We start from the raw sequence: 20,404 nt of genomic DNA, 5'->3' as shown, positions 1-20,404 counted from the left end.
GGCACCTTAGAGACTAACAAATTTATTAGAGCATAAGCTTTCGTGAGCTACAGCTGCATCGGATGCATTCGATGAAGTGAGCTGTAGCTCACGAAAGCTTATGCTCTAATAAATTTGTTAGTCTCCAAGGTGCCACAAGTACTCCTTTTCTTTTTGCGAATACAGACTAACACGGCTGCTACTCTGAAAACTGTAAGGAGAGTGATCATTTAAGATGAGCTATTAACAGCAGCAAGGGGGGAAGGAGGAAAACCTTTCATGGTGACAAGCAAGTTAGGCTATTTCCAGCAGTTAACAAGAACATCTGAGGAACAGTGGGGGGTGGGGTGGGGTGGGGGGGAGAAATAACATGGGGAAATAGTTTTACTTTGTGTAATGACTCATCCATTCCCAGTCTCTATTCAAGCCTAAGTTAATTGTATCCAGTTTGCAAATTAATTCCAATTCAGTCCAGTTTGCAAATTAATTCCAATTCAGCAGTCTCTCATTGGAGTCTGTTTTTGAAGTTTTTTTGTTGAAGGATAGCCACCCTCAAAGTAAAACTATTTCCCCATGTTATTTCTCCCCCCCCCACCCCACCCCCCACTGTTCCTCAGATGTTCTTGTTAACTGCTGGAAATAGCCTACCTTGCTTGTCACCATGAAAGGTTTTCCTCCTCCCCGCCCCCCCCCCCCCCCCGCTACGGGTGATGGCTCATCTTAAGTGATCACTCTCCTTACATTGTATATGATAAACCCATTGTTTCATGTTCTCTGTGTGTGTATATAAATCTGCCCTCTGTATTTTCCACCAAATGCATCCGATGAAGTGAGCTGTAGCTCACGAAAGCTTATGCTCAAATAAATTTGTTAGTCTCTAAGGTGCCACAAGTCCTCCTTTTCTTTATTCCAGAGACAACGTGCCACAGAGCGGGGTGATGTACTTTCCTTTAATCTTTCAATTTTTTCCTTATTTTTTAAAAATTCATTGCTGATTAATACATTTTATTTGCTTTGAACAGTATCTAATGATCAATGGGTCAGAGAAGCATCCAGTGTGGGAAGAGCATCCTGGAGTGGGGACAGTCTAGCCCCCGCCCTAAACAGGGGTGGCAGGTTTGTATAATTTTTGGTTATGTCCAGAATGGGTCCAAGTCCCCCCCCACACACACTCCTGCCTTGTAAGCTGAGATTTTTTTAAATAATGTAAAAATGGACTGGAAACAGTAAGCATTTAACAGTGTGCAATATAGGGAAAATGTGGGGCTGTGTGGGGGGGGATGAGGGCTGGGGTTGAGCGGTGCGGGAGGAGGCTCAGGACTGGGGCAGAGGATTGGGGTGTGGGGGGATGAGGGCTCTGGGTTGGGGCTGGGGATGAGGGGTTTGGGGTGTGGGAGGGCTCAGGGTTAGGGCAGAGGGTTGGAGTGCAGGGGGTGAGGGCTCTGGGGTGCAGCGGGGCTGAGGATGAGGAGTTTGGGGTGCAGGCAGGCTGCCCTGGGGCTGGGGCCAGAGAGGAGGACTCCACAGTCCCCCCCCCACCCCCAGCTTTCTCCCTGCTGGCAACAGCGAGCTCCAGGGGAGCGGCCCCTCCTCTCGCCCCCGACAGCACACTCACCCAGCACTGTCACTGCACGTGCTCCTAGGGGCCGGGCCCCTCTCAGGTCAGGAAGCCCCCTTGCCTCCCCTATGGTGAGTGCTGGGGGAGGGGAGGGCTGCCATCATGTGTGCATCTCCTCCCTCAGCCTGCTGCCAGTGCCACTGCCTTTAGTGGCTGCAGTGGCCGCGGAAGGAGCACAGCCCCGAGCTGCAGCGCAGCCGCCCAGGGTACAGGCAGGGAAGCTCCAGGGGAGGTGTGCAGGGCAGCAGGTTGGGCCGGGAGTGAGACCCGACCCGAACATTGGTGGAACCAAGGCCCTGGGCCCTGAATTTGCTGGAGCCTGGGCACCATGGGCCCATATAACTTATCGCCCCTGGTCCTAAGTGACTATGACAAGGTTGGGGGTTGAGCCCCCCAGGAATCCCCGGCCCAACCTTGTTGGGGTTACGAGGACTCTGCCACACAGGAGAGTGGAAGGGGAGCCCTCGAGGTCAGGCAGGCCTCTGGGTAAAGGGAGTGGGAGTGAGCACTTGGATCCTTTCACTAGCCCATTTCACCAGTTAGTGTATAAGCCAGGAAAGTTCTCCACAATAGCGGGTCCATTCCCCCGCTTACACATAGAAGCTGAGTATTTGGTATCCTAGTGATAGGGAGAAATCAACTCAAAGTTCATGTAATGAAGCTCCAGTTGCTAGGATTTATTTAAAAAACTTTTACTGTCTATCCTGACTAGGGACCGAATGGCTCGGCAGCAGTTCTGCGGAAAAGGACCTAGGGGTGACAGTGGACGAGAAGCTGGATATGAGTCAGCAGTGTGCCCTTGTTGCCAAGAAGGCCAATGGCATTTTGGGATGTATAAGTAGGGGCATAGCGAGCAGATCGAGGGACGTGATCGTTCCCCTCTATTCGACACTGGTGAGGCCTCATCTGGAGTACTGTGTCCAGTTTTGGGCCCCACACTACAAGAAGGATGTGGATAAATTGGAAAGAGTACAGCGAAGGGCAACAAAAATGATTAGGGGTCTAGAGCACATGACTTATGAGGAGAGGCTGAGGGAGCTGGGATTGTTTAGTCTGCAGAAGAGAAGAATGAGGGGGGATTTGATAGCTGCTTTCAACTACCTGAAAGGGGGTTTCAAAGAGGATGGCTCTAGACTGTTCTCAATGGTAGCAGATGACAGAACGAGGAGTAATGGTCTCAAGTTGCAATGGGGGAGGTTTAGATTGGATATTAGGAAAAACTTTTTCACTAAGAGGGTGGTGAAACACTGGAATGCGTTACCTAGGGAGGTGGTAGAATCTCCTTCCTTAGAGGTTTTTAAGGTCAGGCTTGACAAAGCCCTGGCTAGGATGATTTAACTGGGACTTGGTCCTGCTTTGAGCAGGGGGTTGGACTAGATGACCTTCTGGGGTCCCTTCCAACCCTGATATTCTATGATTCTATGATTCTATGATTATGTTAGCACTTATATATGAGTTGCCAAGTCAGCCATGATGAAGAATGAGGAAGTGGAGTCTGCTGGGCTGGTTCCCCTCCTCCCTATTCGACAGCCGTTGCTGCTGTTACAGGCAGAACCAGTTCGATGTCCACAGGCTGGAGCCTATTTAAGGGGAAAACGTGGCAGCAACTTTTTTTTCTTCTAATATTTCTGTCTTTCAGGTGCCTTTGCAAAAGTCAGCAGCTGTGAAAATTGATCATGGAGCAGAAATAGAAAACTCATGTTACTATACAGTCAGCTGGTCCAGCTTCCAGCTACTGCAGTGTTGTACTAAATACTCATCAGTAGCTAGGACAATTATTGCATGGTGAACCAAATAAGTCTTCAACAAAGCCCTCTACCAACAAATCCTGGCTGATTGTAAATCTGCTGCTGCAGGACAGTCAGCTCTACATATAACAGATGCTGCAGAGTACAATCTTATGGCAGAGCTGGCATACCTGTGCAGACACAACAGTAAACAACAAGCAGGGGCAGTGTTATAGAGGGGTTAAAGTGGGCAACTAGGAATTGGAGCACAGTTGTCTCATGAGCTTGTGCAGCTCACCTAAGGGCACATCTTCACTGGCAACTTTAAAGCGCTGCCATGGTGCATGGTGCACTGGCTATACTGTCGTGTTACAGCACTGAAACTTGCAGTGCTCAGGGGAGTTATTTTCACACCCTGGAGTAAGAAAGTTGCAGCGCTGTAAAGTGGCAGTGTAGACAAGCCCTAACTTTGGAGCCTTAATTTATTTATCTGTTAAAGGAGAAAATACCCACTTCTCATGGCTATTGTGAGGCTTAATGAGTTTGCAGATTGGAGAGGCCCTGGAGGTTTTTCGCCTTCCTCTGTAGCATGGGGCATGGTTGACTTGAGGGAGGCTTCTCTGCTCCTTGAAGTCTTTAAATCATGATTTAAGGACTTCAATAGCTCAGACATGGGTGAGGTTTTTCATAGGAGTGGGTGGGTGAGATTCTGTGGCCTGCGCTGTGCAGGAGGTCGGACTAGATGATCAGAATGGTCCCTTCTGACCTTAGTATCTATCTATCTATGCAGGTACTTTGAGAGTCCTTCCCCTGAGGTTTTCCCTCACGGTTTAATAATACCTTCAAATCCATTATCTTGCCATCCCCTCCTTTTCTTTATGAGGGGTCCCAGCTGAAGAAAATTGATGCCCGTGACCCAACAGAGCTGGGGAAGAGGGTTATGGGGTATGGGAGAGGCACAGGGCTGGGGCAGAGGGTTGGGGTGCAGGGGTGAGGGCTGCAGGGTGGGGCCGGGAATGAGGGGTTCAGGGTGTGGGAGGGGGCTCTGGTTTGGGGCAGGGGGTTGGGGTTCTGGAGGGGGTCAGGGCTCTGGAGATGAGGGGTTTGGGGTGCAGGAAGGGGTTCTGGGTTTGGGGGGGCTCAGGGCTGGGGCGGGGATTGGGGCGCCGACATACATCTGGCGGCTCCCGGTCAGCAGCGCAGCCAGGGTGCAGATGCAGGCTTCTGAAATTATTATGAACCATTCTGCCAAGACAAGGAGCTCGGCACAGCTCTTTGGTATTCTAAAAAGATATGGGGAAAATGTGCCGCTTTGTTCAGAAAGCTGGTGGGCGCTGCGTCCGCAGGGGCTCTAAAAGAAAGGAGCAGGGCTGGAAACTACTTCGAAAATGCAAAAGCTCTTGCGGGTGACTTTTTGAAAAATACTTCAATTTTTCCAGAGGGTGGCTCTGAGCAGGCGTGACTAGTTGTGGAAAGGGGCCTGCGTAAAAGGGGCATCTTCAAGGGAACACATTATCTAAGGGGTACACAAAAGGGGGGACAGCATTTGGGGGATAAACGGATGGCTGCCCAAAAGTTACGGGCCAGAGTCGCTGTAAAATTTTTTAAAAAGGCTAAAGAAGTGATGAGAAAAAAAAAACAGAGATGCCCCCTATTGGAGGCTCTCAAACTGGTGTGTCTGGGAATGGGGAGGTGGAATCTGACCTGCGGGGAGGTGGTGACTCTCACACAGAGTCTGATTTAGAAAATTCCCCAGAAGTCTCTTTAGACGGGTCCCTGTGTACTCCTGATGATCCTCGCATTGGCCCCTTAGAGTCTGACTCTCAAATAGTGTCTGACGTAGAAGACAGCTGATGGTCCGATAGAGGAACCCCCAAGTAACTCTGAAAATGCAAATGCAGACCTCCAAACACGTGTAAATGGAGCTAGTGAGAAGTTGGCAACGGGAATTACCTAGATTTGGGGGTTCGGTGTATTGTGAGTAATTTTGTTTTGTCAATCTTGAGCGAATAAATTCAGCTCAGCAGGTCGTCGAAGCAAGTACACAGAAAGATAGTTAGTTCTCAATGACGTTAACAGTAGGGTCGCCCCAATGATTACATTTAGTTACGTTTAGAGAGTCATAATTTAACCAACCCTTTGTTTTCGGTAAGAAGAACTAGGGATGAGCTGTCTGCTGAAGACTTCTTAAATCAGACCTCAAAGCGGTTACAGAGTAATGGAGAGCTGCAAGTCGATGGGATGTTGTGCCTCGTTGTGACAGTTGTAAAAAACATGGGCGGGGTGGCCATAGAGTTTTAAATTCTAGCCTCAGTTGTGAAATCGCCCATAAAAAGAGACCGTGTTGAGTAGACCCAGCTTACCAATCTGTGTTTTGTGGGCGGGCTCTTGGCTGCCATGTCCAACTGCAAACCCACAGACACGGAATTGTTAGATGGAGCAAGAAAGTTGCATGAGAAACTGGGGTGGTCAGATCAAAAAAAGATTATACTCAGCAACATAGCGGTGTTTGAACAGTATTTAGGAGTCAACATACAGGTGGTGCTTTATGCGGCGAAAGGCGGGTGGGGTTTTTTAAACGGGAGGCCCAGTGTACCCCAAGACTTTTTTCATTCTGTTGCACGATGAGTATTATTATGGGGTTCTGGATGTGAAAAAGTTGTTTGGTATGAAAAATTATTGTGAGTTTTGCCACGGGGTATACAGTCACAGGCACTCTTGCAGGTATCGTTGCCGTCTCTGCTTGAGCATAACGTGCTCGGACAGTGTGGATGTGCAGCTGAGGTGTCCTAGCTGTAGACTGTATTGTTGCTCCAAAGAGTTTTAGACAGACACACAGACTGCACTGAAAAAACAAGTCAAATGCCTGCCTAGAACTTTGTGATCAGTGTCAGTCTTACGTGGACAAGGGGCACAGATGTAAAAGGAGGCATTGTAAGCAGTGTCAGGGTTTGATCACCAGTGATATAGACTGCCATCTGTGTTTTATGGATAGCTTTAGAAAGCCCGAATCATCGGAAAAGTATATTTTTTACAATTTTGAATGCACGCAGGAGACAGGGTTGCATGTGCCCAATTACATTTTTGCTATGTCCCGTAAGCTGGGAATTTAGGGGTGTTGAGTGTCTTTCTACCTCTGTTAAGACCTTTATTGACAAAAAGTTCCAGGACTACATGTTCCTAGCACACAATTCCAAAGGTCACGATGCGTACTTCATTGTTAGACAGTTACTGAAGGAAAAGATGTGCATCACTCAGGGTAGTAAACTAATGTGTGTGGAAGTTAAGGGCCTGGGCATTCGTTTTGTAGACTCTTTAAACTTCTTGCATATGAAGCTTAGCAAGTTTCCACAGGCAATGGGGTTTGAAGGTTGCAAAGGGTATTTTCCACATTTTTTAAACACTTTAGAAAACCAAAATTATGTGGGACCTATGCCCGGGGTGGAACACTATGGTGTAGACAGCATGATGCCCATGGAGAAAGCAGAATTTCTTGACTGGTATCGGGACAACAGATAACAGACATTTGACTTGCAGAAAGAGCTTGCGTATTATTGTCAGATTTACCTTTCCTCTACAACAGACTAGGCTGGTAAATTCACAGCATAGCTGCAGTTGTGCAGAAGAGTGCAGGAGAATAACTGCTTCTCAGTGAAAGTAGACAAAACTACAGTTGTGGCTCCTGGTCAATTTTTAATATCTACCCAGTGAGGATGGGAGGGATTCCTGCCTGGCACTGGCTTCTACAGGGTGAAGGCATCTTTGCAGCTTCCAACAATCAGTTTGTGCAGCTGGGCTGAGCCAGCATTGCTGGGTTGATACTGGCATGAAGGGGGCCCAAGCCATGACTGGGAAGTACAGCAGGTGTATACCTAGAATCCATCCTACTGCACCCCAAAGGTTGCACGTACCAGCTGCCTCACTACCTAAGATGAGGAAATGGGCAGCTGCTCTTGTTGGCCATTGTGAATGGTGCATTTGAGGTCAGAGCAAATGCCAGGAATTCCCTGCCTGGGTGAGGCAGGGCCTCTGCTGAATGTGTCAGAGGAGGACAGCTCACTTTCTCTAGGCAATCTAGGCAATCTAATGGGGCCTCTCAACTTGGGGGGTCCCATCCAGTCTACCAATCATCTGTGAGAAGGATGTCCTGATAGAGGCAGAAGCTCCTTGGTTAGGCTTGGTTGGGAAAAGACTCAAGAACACCTGGCTAAAATGTCAATATAGAACCAGAAATAAATGCAGGATTGATGGGTGGTTGGATGGAGCGGAGGCTATGGGACGGCTGGGCAGGGGCAAGGCAGGTTTGGGCATGTGGTTATATAGGGGAGGCTGTAGAAGGGCAGGGCAGGGGCCAGACTGGTTTCAGTGGCTGTTGGGATGGAGTGGAGGCTGTAGGAGGGCAAGGCAGGGCAGGGGTGAGCCAGGTTTGGGCATGTGGTTCAATAGACTGGAGGCTGTAGGAGGGCTGGGCAGGGGCCGGGCAGGTTTGCTTAGGTTTGAGTTAGTGAGGGTTTGTCAGCCGTGCAGTCTGCCCCTTTCTCTGTGCTGGCAGATTTAAATGGCAGATTTAAAATCTCCCAGGGGAAATTGTCCCAGGCCCACAGAGTAGTTAGGCACCCAACTCTCACATGTACCTTTGAAAAATGTCTCCTGCGGCTTTTGTGGCTGGGATTTCCTAAAGGTGATCGCAATAAGATTGCTGTGTGTGTTTTTGCCTTCCAATGTGCCCTTCCTCTGTATCATCGCAGGGGGCAGGGAGGCTTGATACCATGGCACACAGGCTGGCAGGATTTTGACTTGTTACATCACTGTTGTTGTTTTTCTGAGAGAGCCTTTTCATCTCTGTGATGTAATCAGCCCACAAGAGACAGCAGGTGAGTGTCTCCCACAACGATACTATCGTCTCCCTATGCTTGCTTGATACCCCCGCTAATACATCCAGGGATGGTGTTTGCCCTTTTTGCCTTGGGAGCTTCTGGTTAGCTGTTTAGATACAATGACCCCCGATGAGTTTTTCAGAGTCACTGCTTTCTGGGCTACTGTTCCCCATCCTGCAGGAACTACATGTATGACCTAGCATTTGACAGTGTACATATGCATGTTTGATTGTGTTCAGTTTACCAGGCAATCCAGATTATTCTGTATGAGTGATCCATGTTCAGGGCAACTGCTTCTCCATGAATCATAGAATATTAGGGTTGGAAGGGACTTCAGGAGGCCATCTAGTCCAACCCCCTGCTCAAAGCAGGACCAATCCCCAAATAAATCATCCCAATCAGGGCTTTGTCAAGCCTGACCTTAAAAACTTATAGATTCATAGATACTAAGGTCAGAAGGGACCATTCTGATCATCTAGTCCGACCTCCTGCACAGCGCAGGCCACAGAATCTCACCCACCCACTCCTATGAAAACTTCTAAGGAAGGAGATTCCACCACCTCCCTAGGTAATGCATTCCAGTGTTTCACCACCCTCCTAGTGAAAAAATCTTTCCTAATATCCAACCTAAACCTCCCCCACTGCAACTTGAGACCATTACTCCTTGTTCTGTCATTTGCTACCACTGAGAACAGTCTAGATCCATCCTCTTTGGAACCCCCTTTCAGGTAGTTGAAAGCAGCTATCAAATCCCCCCTCATTCTTCTCTTCTGCAGACTAAACAATCCCAGTTCCCTCAGCCTCTCCTCATAAGTCATGTGTTCCAGTCCCCTAATCATTTTTGTTTCCCTCCACTGGACTCTTTCCAATTTTTCCACATCCTTCTTGTAGTGTGGGGCCCAAAACTGGACACAATACTCCAGATGAGGCCTCACCAATGTCGAATAGAGGGGAAAGATCACGTCCCTCGATCTGCTGGCAATGCCCCTACTTATACATCCCAAAATGCCATTGGCCTTCTTGGCAACATGCATTCCCCCTCCATGGTTCCTTGAGGGTACTCAGTGTTGACTCTTGGCTCCTCTTTTGGGCTGAGACCCACATTTCTCACCATCCTGTCTGGGATGTTTCTGGGCTACACAGTTCCCTGCCTACACTGGGATATTGCCAGCAATCCAGTTGCCTAAATGGCCAGCAATTGTGCTTTGTTGCCTCTCCAGAGGCTATAAAGAATGTAATTGCCCACAGTTATAAGTTACCACACAGCAGTTTCTACGCAAGGGCATTCATTCTTAAGGTGAAAGCATCACAGAGAAACGGATTAAAGACAATCAAAGAACCTACCCATATGCCATTAAGCTTACTGGAGATGTCCCCCAACTCTAACCTCAGGCATGCAGGCTGGGCTGGTGGATGGATGGAGTGGATACTGCGTGAAGGCAGGGGCAAGGCAGGTTTGAGCAGATGGTTGACTGGAATGGAGGCTGCATGAGGGCTGGGCAGATTTGGGGCAGGTGGTGGGATGTAGAGGAGATTTCGTGAGGGCTGGGCAGAGGCCAGGCAGGTGCTTGAATGGAGTGCAGGCTGCATGGATTCACCAAGGGCAAGTCATGCCTGACTAATCTAATTGCCTTCTATGATGAGATAACTGGCTCTGTGGATGAGGGGAAAGCAGTGGATGTGATATACCCTGACTTTAGCAAAGCTTTTCATACTGTCTTCCACAGTATTCCTGCCAGAAGTATGGGCTGGATGAATGGACTATAAGGTGGATAGAAAACTGGCTAGATCATCAGGCTCAACGGGTAGTGATCAATGGCTCCATGTCTAGTTGGCAGCCGGTATCAAGTGGAGTGCCCCAAGGGTCGGTTCTGGGGCCGGTTTTGTTCAATACCTTCATTAATGACTTGGAGGATGGCGTGGATTGCACCCTCAGCAAGTTTGCAGATGACACTAAACTGGGAGAAGTGGTAGATACACTGGAAGGTAGGGATAGGATACTGAGGGACCTAGACAAATGAGACGATTGGGCCAAAAGAAATCTGATGAGGTTCAACAAGGACAAATGCAGAGTCCTGCACTTAGCAAGGAAGAATCCCATGCACCGCTACAGACTGGGGACAGAGTGGCTAGGCAGCAGTTCTGTGAAAAAAAACCTAGGGGTTATGGTGGATGAGAAGCTGGATATGAGTCAACAGTGTGCCCTTGTTGCCAAGAAGGCTAACGGCATTTTGTGCTGTATAAGTAGGAGCATTGCCAGTAGATTGAGTGATGTGATCATTCCCCACTATTTGGTATTGGTGAGGCCTCATTTGGAGTGTTGTGTCCAGTTTTGGGCCCCACACTGCAAGAAGGATGTGGAAAAATTGGAAAGCGACCAGCGGAGGGCAACAAAAATTTATTAGGGGGCTGGAGCACGACTTATGAGGAGAGGCTGAGGGAACTGGGATTGCTCAGTCTGTGGAAGAGAAAACTGAGGGAGGATTTGATAGCTGCTTTTAGCTACCTGAAAGGGGTTTCCAAAGAGGATGGATCTAGATTGTTCTCAGTGGTGGCAGATGACAGAACAAAGAGTAATGAGTAAAGAGTCTCAATTTGCAGTGGGGGAAGTTTAGGTTGGATATTAAGAAAAACTTTTTCACTAGGAGGGTGGTGAAACACTGGAATGCATTACCTGGGGAAGTGGTGGAATTTCCTTCCTTAGAGGTTTTTAAGGTCAGGCTTGACAAAGCCCTGGCTGGGATGATTTAGTTGGGGATTGGTCCTGCTTTGAACAGGGGGTTGGACTAGATGACCTCCTGAGGTCCCTTCCAACCCTGATATTCTTTGATTCATAAGGGCTGGGCAGGGGCCAGGCAGGTTTGGGGCGGGTGGTGGGATGGGGAGGAGGCCGTGTGAGGGTTGGGCTGGGGTCTGGCAGATTTGGGGTGGTGGTGTGATGGAGTGGAGGAGGATGAGGGCCAGGTAGGGACTGGGCAGGGTTGGGCGTGTGGTGGGATGGAGAGGAGGCTGTGTGAGGTCTGGGCAGGGGCTGGGCTAGTTTGGGGGGGAGGTTGGATGGAAAGGTGGCTGTGGAGGGGCCAGGCACGTTTGGGGGGGAGGTTGGTGGGGACCACTCTGGAGGTGGTATAACCTGAGTAAATTTGTCTAATAGTGCCCCCCGTTGATCTTCAGGAGGGCTGTAGTTACTTCCCCGCCCCCCCAGAATTCCGCAGAGCCCCTGTCCCAGGGTGATACATAAACAGGATCGTGAGAACGCCCAATGCGGTCGTCGGAAATTGCCATAGTTGTCACAATGAAAGAAAATAGCAGAAGTCTGGGTGGAGGGGACACGGGAAGTGAAGTAGCAGGCGCACACCACTGGCTCTGTCTTCCTGCCATGGACAGTAGGAAGGAACTGAAGGGGATGGCTGCCCTCATGCAGGGGGTTATTGATGCCCCGACAGCAGGGCTCAGCCACACACAGACCCCGAACTAACAGCTGCCCCGGGAGTCTGCCCACGCCTATCCCCGGCCATGCCGTGGCAGGCCGCGGGCGAAGGATGATGCCAGGGTCTGGACTGGCCAAGGCTCGAGAAGGGCCGGGCTTGTCTCTCTTCGAGAGGGTCCCCGCCAGGGCAGCAGCACTCACAGCTGGGCACTGCAGTGCAGTCGCACCCTAGGGGTGCTGGAGGCTTATCTGCCAGGGCCTCAGCAAGTCAGTGTTGTGGCTTCCATCTGCTGGTTGGGAGGAACTAGAACCCAGCACCTGCACTTGAGCTGCTGAGCGCAAAGAGAGAACAAATCTGCTTGTCTTTACACAGCCTGGAAAGGGGTGAGGCTCCAAGCTGAGATATGACAGCCTGGCACCCAGCACACCTCTTAAGGGACATGGCAGTTTGAAGGAACACTACTTTAGTTGGCTGCTTTTTGCCCCAGGGTCAGCCCCCTGTGGAGGGGCTTCACTGGTGTCCCAAGATTTGGGGTATGGGCCTATGCTGCTGATGGAGTGATGGCTGCAGGGCGTCTCTGTGCTTGGGTCCAAGTGCCCAGAATCACATGTAGTGTCTTGCTTTGCTTTCCAGAATCTGACAGCTGGCTGGTCTGACCCACCATGGCTAACACAGAGGACCAAGGAATGGAGATGCACACAAATCCCATAGAAAAGCTCAGAGCACAGTGCTTGGCAAGGGGCTCAGCTGACATTAAGGTGCTGGCCACGTAAGGAGACACATCCTTTTATGGTGATCGTTGTGGGGAAAAATCCACTCCCAGGAAGTGTGCTAGCCCAGTGGCTTAAGAGCAAGCATTGCATGGAAGCAGTGCCTTGAGTCATTGGCAGCCTTAGTGACTGTTAACCCTCTAATGCAGGGGTTCTCAAACTGGGGGTCAGGACCCAAAGTGGGTCACAGCCCCATTTTTATGGGGTTGCCAAGGCTAGTTGTTTGACTTGCTGGGATCCAAGGTCCAAGTCCGAGCCCCACTGCCCAGGGCTAAGGTTATATGCCCCCCGCTCAGCTTCAGCCCCTCCACTCCTCCACCCGGGGCAGCGGGGCTTAGGCCCTCCCCCGGGGTCGTGTAGTAATTTTTGTTGTCAGAAAGGGGTCGCAGTGCCATGAAGTTTGAGACACGCTGCTCTAATGAATGGCCCAGGTTACTTTTAGCAAGAGGAGGAAGTTAAGCCTTATCTCCTGGCTGGACAATGGACCTCTGCCTCCTTCTCTTCTCTCGCCATGAGCCATTGTGTTTCTGCCCCATTGCATCCCAGAGGGCTGTAGGTTCCAACCAGGACCTGCACATAGCGGGTTGGGGAAGAGACAAGGCTCTGTACCCTTTTCAATTACTGTCTGATATATAAAGAAGGCTGGAACCAGAGCAGCTCCCTCCCAGGTGCCGTTTGTGAGGATGGTAATGTGGGATGTTGCCGCCTTTTCCAGTCCATCCTGCAGTCCCCAGTAGTAAGTGACGGGTGATGAATTCTCCTGCCAAGGAGCAGATGGTGACTGGGAGGCAGGTTAGCAGGATTAGCCCCATTGTACTGCAGGGAAACTGAGCCTGAGAGGTGATGCAACTTTGCTAGAGCACACAGTGAGTGGCAGAGCTGGGGATGGGACCCAGGAGTTCTGTGCCCAGTGCATCAGCCATAAGACTCCTCTTTTATTCATCCTCTCCCTTTCCCACTCATAAGAACGTCCCTAATGGGTCAGAGCAGTAACACTGGGTCCAGCTAGCCCAGGATCTTCCAACAGTAGCCAGTGCCAGATGTTTCAGAGGGAATGAACAGACCAGGGCACTTAGCAGGTGATCAATCCCCTGTTGTCCAGTCCCAGCTTCTGGCAGTCAGAGGCTAGGGCCACCCAGAGGATGGGGCTGCATTCCTGACCATCTTGTCTAACAGCCATCGATGGACCTATCCTCCCTGAACTTACCTAGTTCTTTTTTTCAATTCAATTACAGTTTTAGCCTTCACAACATCCCCTGGCAAAAAGTTCCACAGGTTGACGGTATGTTGTATGAAGCAATGCTTCCTTTAAAAACAAACCAACCAACCTCTGCTGCCTCTTAATTTCATTAGAGGGCCCCAATTTATAAAAGCAGGGGTTGTAGAAAAACTACATTTTTAGATGTGTTAAATAGAAACCTGATGGGTAATTAAAAAAAAAAAAGTTATGCCTGTGTATCTTCTTAAATTACAGCCATTTAGAGAGGGAGTGGTGTATTTAAAAAGGTATTTTCCCCTATGGCTTGTGTGTGTCAGACGTTCCAAACCCTCACTGTCATTTGTAGATGGCTCTTATGTTCTACTAACCTAGCAGTACATTGATCGTGTGGCTGGGTGGCATGATTCTTCATAAGGGTCACACACCCCTTCTCTCTCTTGTCTTGATTATTGTCTCTCTCCTCTCTCCCACCGCCATTTGCCCATTCCCACAATAGTCCACTCCCCCCCAGTGCCATAACTCCTCAGGCCTGGCTCCAGGGAGTGGGGTGAAATGTGCTGCTCATGGCCAAGTAGCAGCCCCCCCACAGTCCCTGGCTGCAGAGATTTCTGTATCATGGATGGTGATAAGAGCTGGCATCACGCTGGGGAGCAGAGAGGCACAGGAAATCTTCAGCCTCTGTGACAAGAATGGCAGTGGCATGATGGACTTTGAGGAGTTCCTGGAAGCCCTGCGGGTGAGCTGGGACCACTTCAAGGGATTGCAGTAGGCATGGGGTGGGATGGGGAGAGAATTAGCCATGTTGTTGGTTAGTGACACTGCTGGCTGAACGAGGGACCCCCGCTGAAGGCAAATGGGTCCTTCCTAGGGGCCACAGGAGAAGCCTAGCACAGCTTGCAGTGGCTCCCAATGAGCAGGCAGGGTTGCAGGCAGGGCTGAGCACCCCACTAGCAGATGCAGTGGATGAAAGGAGGGTGTTCTTTAGGGCTTGGGGGAGGCGGTCAAGTGCTTAATTTTGGGAGCCTGGGGCTAGTTTGTCAGCAGTGTTGAGATCCTGTAGCTCTGTCTACAGGTGTCTTAAGATGGGGAAAAGTGTGGGGCAGAGAGGACATTGGTTTCACAGGCCCTCTTCACCCCCACAACGGTTTCCTAGGGTCCTACCTGAGCCAATATGCTGCTGGCAACAGGCAGTTTCTAGGCAAATCAGCCCCTGCTGCTAGGGAGAAAATTCCACTCCAAAGCCCCACCCTGCTGCTCCTGAGTAAGGGTCACTGCCAGTCACTGGTGGGGATTGTCAGTGTGGGGACAGGCACAAGGGGGCACACAGTTGTGCTCTCAGACAAATGGTGTGTATGTGCCAGAGGCTGAAAGGCAACAAATTATCCCACTAACGAAGCTTGTCTTTGCAGCCACCCATGTCGGCCACCCGGAAGTGGAGCATAGCTGATGCATTTAACAAACTGGACAAGATTGGAGCTGGCATGGTGAGCGTGGAGGATCTTCATGGGGTGTATGATGGCAGGACTCACTCCAAGTACCAGAGTGGGGAACGGACAGAGGAGCAGGTGTTCCGAGCATTCCTGGACAGCTTTGACTCACCCCATGACAAGGCTGGAAAAGTAGCGGGGAGGGTAGCACCTGACCAAGGGGCTGGGTTGTGTGGGGCCTGAACTGCTTCCTGCGGCAGAGGCCAAGACCCAGCCGCTCTGTAATCATTCCTTGTGCTGCTCAACTGCAGCCAGCTGTCCGGAAGCCGAGGCCAGCCAACAGCCGGCGTTTATAATCTGATCATTCACAACTAAGCAGTAAATGGGGGTCGGTCAAACCTGGGCACTCCACCCTCCAGTCCCACTCCGGGCAGCTTCAGCTAGAAGTGCATCCAGTGACACCTCTATTATTGCAATGCAGGAGTAAGGGGGAGCAGATTTCACCCAAATGGGGCAGTTAGTTTTATAGGCAGGTTGTACCTGGAACTGATATCCATGGACAGCCCCTGCTCTCAGCCAGTGAGCTCCAGCAGGAAGCAGCTGCAGGGTCACTACATGAAAAGTTGCATTGTTTCTTCCTGCTTCTTTGAACTGGTGTCTGAGGCTGAAGTAAACCAGGAGTCGGCTACACAAGCAGGATAGAGACAGCATGTTAGTTTCCAGTCGATTTTTCAAAGTGCTTTACAAGTCACCGGTACAATCAGATCAGCTTGAAATTTGCTATGATAGCTGAAGATCTGAAATAGTTTGGGAGATCAACTTGGGATCATGTGGCTCAGGGTTTCTTGAGATATATTGGAGGGGGTCGGTGGGGGAGAGAAGGTTATAATTGTTCACAGTACTCCAGAACAATGCACTGTAGGAAGATAGTCTTGAGCTGTATCATAGAGTACAGAAGACATTGTGTGCTGCAAATTTGGAGCTAACTGGTCACAAGGATTCCAGGGTAAAACGTTTCTCTTTCCCAATGACATGTACTTAACTAAAACAATACTCTAATAAGCAGAAGCTTGTGGCCTGGCCATTGCTTTGCCAGCTTTTACATTTTTAAGGATTCTTTAAATGCACAGAAATTAGCTGTGCTCTAACAGGGTCTGGAATAGCCTGTGTGCAGCAGGGGGTGCCTGGTCCAGAGGTTCCCTCCCCTCATGAACCTGCTTTTGCTGTTTTAAGTGTTCCAGAACCAGGCGCACAGCTCCTCCCCCTGGTTTCAGGGGTGAGAATGGGTCTGCACTGCATATCACAGGCACTGAGATTGGGATATAGGGCTCAGCATGGGCTCCTCAAGGAAGAGCTCAGTGAACCCTCCCCCCCTCCCCCCCGCTCAGATAGTGGATTATCAAGAGCAGTACTGATCTGCAGCTCCACTGGCCATGAGTTCAAGTCTCCTTTGCATCAATCCCCTGCACATAGGTGCTGTGGGGTCCAGCCTCTAACATGCACAACTGCTCCTGTCAGCAGGGGCACAGGGCTCCTTATACCCTATACTGGAGCCTCTAGCAGGCAACTGAGGGGCTGAGAAGTGGCCAGGAAGCTCCGCTTACCCCTCAGTTGTACCTCTGTCACAATTCCCGTCTCATAAAAACCAAGGGAAATTCAGAGGCAAAAACCTTCATTACCAAGGAGTTTGGGACACAAGCACTGCTGCTCTGTCTTCCCCCACAGCAGGAGCATTTCATCCTGCAAGCCAGGTAATGCAGCATCAGGTGACACTTCCTCTGCCTTTGCAACCCAGCACCAGGTGATTAGTGCTGCCCAAGCCCAGCTGGGCTGTAGGAATAGGCATGCACACTGGAAGATGTGCTGGGCACAAGGAAAAGGTCAGGTCAGGTTGGGTGAGGTGTGGCAATATTTTCAGTTCCTCTTGCCAATGCATCCCAAAGGGCAGTTAAAGGGGTGCAGCTGTCACCTAATGCCACATTTTGGGGTGGGCCAACCTTACAGTTGTGAAAACAAATTTAAAGATGTCAAGACTAAGGGCAAACCAGAAATGATTTTAGACCAGCTCTAGGCATGAGAAGCACACGTGGAAGTTCTGCTCGTGGTTCTGAATCACTCACTGCACAACAAACATCGTAACACTAAAATCACTAAAATAGTGATCTAATGTTACATTACTGCAGTGGTAATAATAGTGAAGTTGTAGTCCTACTTACTACCTGGTCTTTATTATGATTAAAGATGTTTCTTTTTTTCCTCCCTGCCCAGTTTATTTCCTAAAAAATTTTCTTTCAATAGTGAATGCAACATATTCCTATGACTTAGATTTAACCTTTATTTTCCCTGCTCCACCTACTTCACTGCTGACTCACTATTCAATACAGTCACTAGCGGCAGCAGACCCTGGGTGCATTTTCATCGACTGAGGCAGGTGGCTTGACCCCCTTCAGAAAACAGGCCCAAGTCCCTCTCAAACCTCTACATTTTCACTCTCTTGTAAGAGACACACATTGCTTAGGCTCCACCCTGATTTGTGTTTCTCTCTCTCTGCTCCCAGGCTCTTAGCACGAACACACAATATACAACTTCATCCTCATTTTACTGATGGGGCAGATCAAAACAAAGCGACATGTGAAGGGTGCCTACACTACAGCTGGGAGCGTGCTTCGCAGCTTGGCTAGCTTGAGCAGCCGACTGAAGAGCAGTGTAGCTGCAGCAGTATGGGTGTCAGCTCAGGCTAGCGGTCCAAATACAATACCGCCCGACCCCTGCGTATATACTTGTGGCTGGCCCAAGGCACGGCAGTTATGCTGCTATTTTTAACACACTTGCTTGGGTCTGTCAACCTGTGCTAGGAATATGCTCCCAGCTTCAGCAAAGACAAACTCTGCTATTAAAGGAACTCCAGAAAAGACCATGAGATCATCTAGTCTGAGCTGTGGCCACTGACCACCATCCAGGCATCCCTACACCAAGCCTAACGACAGAATTAGACCAGTGTCACAGCCTTCTGGAGACGAAGCTGTGGTGTGCCACAGACCAGGAGAGACCAAGGCCTGAGGGCCCCCACAACAGCAGGGAACTGACCAATCTAACCAGGTGATCTGAGCAAGTGACCTGCGCTCCCTGCTGCAGAAGGCAAAACAAAAAAAAAAAACTCACCCAGGTCCCTTATGAAAGAAATAAAATTAAGTACATTGCAGTGGATCAGGCCCCTGCATGCCAAATCCCAGAGGGGGGCTGAGCCCCCTTTGTTTCCATGGTAGCTTTCCTACAAGGGCACATGGTGCTCCTTCTTGTGTCACAACACCAGGACGAGCAAAACAGAAGCCCCTTTCTCAATAGTGAAATGAGCTTCCAGCTCTGAGGCCTGTTCGGAGCCCCTCTCAAAGCTGCCACTTTCACCTTCACTCTCCAACAGCTCACAGCAGAGGAGTTCCTGAACTACTACAGTGGGGTCAGCGCACCCATTGACAGTGACGACTACTTTGTGGCTATGATGAAGAGAGCCTGGAACATGTAGCACACATGGGGAATCCAGTTCAGGTCTCCTGGGACTCATATTTATTGGTTCAGCAGTCCTGGAAGATGCTAAGTTAGAACCAGATCAGGGAAGTTGATGGAAGCAGGGCTGGGGAATTTTGAGGGGAGACTGGGTGAGGAAAGTGGTCATTGGAAGCATGTGACTAAAAGAACCAGGCAGAGGAAAAGACGGGCTAGTGAAGGAGAAATAGAGCTTAGGAACAGGTTTGCAGAGTTGGATAATGAAGAAGGGGCTCAGCAGGTACTTGTTGAAGGTGGAAGGGTAAGGAAGAAGAGAAGAGAGGCTAGTCCTATAGGAAAAGCAGAAGAGTCAAGGGAGACTACACCAAATATGAGCCCCAGGAGGATACAGGATGGGTTGAAGAGGATTATAAGGGAAAATAGGAATGGAAAGAACTTGCAGCCTGAGGGAACAGGGGAGAGACTGGAGAATAGCACTGTCACCAGGAAAAGGCAGGTCTATGTGATAGGGGACTCTTTATTGAGAAGAATAGACAGGCCTGTAACTAGAGCTGATCCAGAGAATAGAAGGGTGTGCTGTCTTCTGGGTGCTAAGATACGGGATGTAGACCTGAGGTTGAAAAGGATCCTAAAGGGAGCGGGAAAGAATCCCCTAATTATCCTTCATGTGGGAACAAATGATACGGCTAGATTCTCGCTGGAAAGTATTAAGGGAGACTATGCTAGGCTGGGGAAGACGCTTAAGGAAATTGAGGCTCAGGTGATCTTTAGTGGGATCCTTCCTGTTCCTAGAGAAGGGCAACAAAGGTGTGACAAGATTATGACTGTCAACAGATGGCTTAGGCAGTGGTGCTATAAGGAGGGCGTTGGGATGTATGGCCACTGGGAGGCATTCACGGACAGAGGACAGTTCTCTCGGGATGGACTTCATCTGAGTAGGGAAGGAAATAGACTTCTAGGATCTAGGCTGGCACAACTGATAAAGAGAGCTTTAAACTAGGAATTAGGGGGAGATGGTTGGGAGATGTCCAGGTAATCTTCAAGCCAGATTGTAGCATTGAGAGGGAAGAAGATGAAGTAAGAAAGGATACAGCCGTGGGTAGGAGACTGTTTATAAGGAGCAAGGGCGGTGTGGATACTAGTCTAATAGGTTATACTGGCTGTAGAATGACTGTGCCTAATAGGGTACAAAATGTGAGCGAGGCCAAACAGCAAAAATTAAGATGTTTGTACACCAATGCGAGGAGCCTAGGTAACAAAATGGAGGAACTAGAGCTATTGGTGCAGGAAGTGAAACCAGCTATTATAGGGATAACAGAAACATGGTGGAATAGTAGTCATGACTGGACTACAGGTATTGAAGGGTATGTGCTCTTTAGGAAAGACAGAAACAAAGGTAAAGGTGGTGGAGTAGCATTGTATATCAATGATGAGGTAGAATGTAAAGAAATAAGAAGCGATGCAATGGAAAAGACAGAGTCCGTCCGGGCAAAAATTACATTGGGGAAGATAACTAATAAAGCCTCTCCTACGATAGTGCTTGGGGTGTGCTATAGACCTCCGGGATCTAATTTGGATATGGATAGAGCCCTTTTTAATGTCTTTAATAAAGTAAATACTAATGGAAACTGCGTGATCATGGGAGACTTTAACTTCCCAGATCTAGACTGGAGGACTAGTGCTAGTAATAATAATAGGGCTCAGATTTTCCTAGATGCGATAGCTGATGGATTCCTTCATCAAGTAGTTGCTGAACCGACTAGAGGGGATGCCATTTTAGATTTAATTTTGGTGAGTAGCGAGGACCTCATAGAAGAAATGGTTGTAGGGGACAATCTTGGCTCAAGTGATC

At 49.5% G+C, this 20,404-nt stretch overlaps 1 protein-coding gene across 2 annotated transcripts; it reads left to right on the top strand.

Annotated features, from left to right (window-relative positions):
* The first annotated feature begins 949 nt into the window (after window positions 1-949).
* On the top strand, window positions 950-18,660 carry CAPS (calcyphosine). 2 transcript variants are annotated; one of them, XM_038383860.2, is made up of 5 exons: window positions 8,108-8,198; window positions 12,266-12,390; window positions 14,118-14,357; window positions 15,031-15,240; window positions 18,470-18,660. In XM_038383860.2, exons 2-5 carry the CDS (start codon window positions 12,295-12,297, stop codon window positions 18,569-18,571), a joined length of 648 nt encoding a protein of 215 aa, XP_038239788.1. In that variant the 5' UTR covers window positions 8,108-8,198; window positions 12,266-12,294; the 3' UTR covers window positions 18,572-18,660. The 2 variants fall into 2 exon arrangements, with proteins under 2 accessions (XP_043358797.1, XP_038239788.1); XM_043502862.1 differs by lacking the exons at window positions 8,108-8,198; window positions 18,470-18,660 and adding an exon at window positions 950-1,095 and having other exon boundaries at window positions 15,031-16,160.
* The last annotated feature ends 1,744 nt before the right edge of the window (window positions 18,661-20,404 follow it).

This window comes from Dermochelys coriacea, chromosome 25 (assembly GCF_009764565.3).
Source record: "Dermochelys coriacea isolate rDerCor1 chromosome 25, rDerCor1.pri.v4, whole genome shotgun sequence".
In the NCBI taxonomy this organism is placed as follows: Eukaryota; Metazoa; Chordata; order Testudines; family Dermochelyidae; genus Dermochelys; species Dermochelys coriacea.
This window is presented reverse-complemented; position numbering and strand designations above follow the sequence as displayed.

Coding starts and splice junctions, on each gene's coding strand:
- CAPS (XM_038383860.2), top strand. CDS start 12,295: ATGGCTAACACAGAGGACCAAGGAATGGAGATGCACACAAATCCCATA. Junction 12,391..14,117: donor GGGGCTCAGCTGACATTAAG/GTGCTGGCCACG, acceptor TTCCCACAATAG/TCCACTCCCCCCCAGTGCCA. Junction 14,358..15,030: donor AGTTCCTGGAAGCCCTGCGG/GTGAGCTGGGAC, acceptor TTGTCTTTGCAG/CCACCCATGTCGGCCACCCG.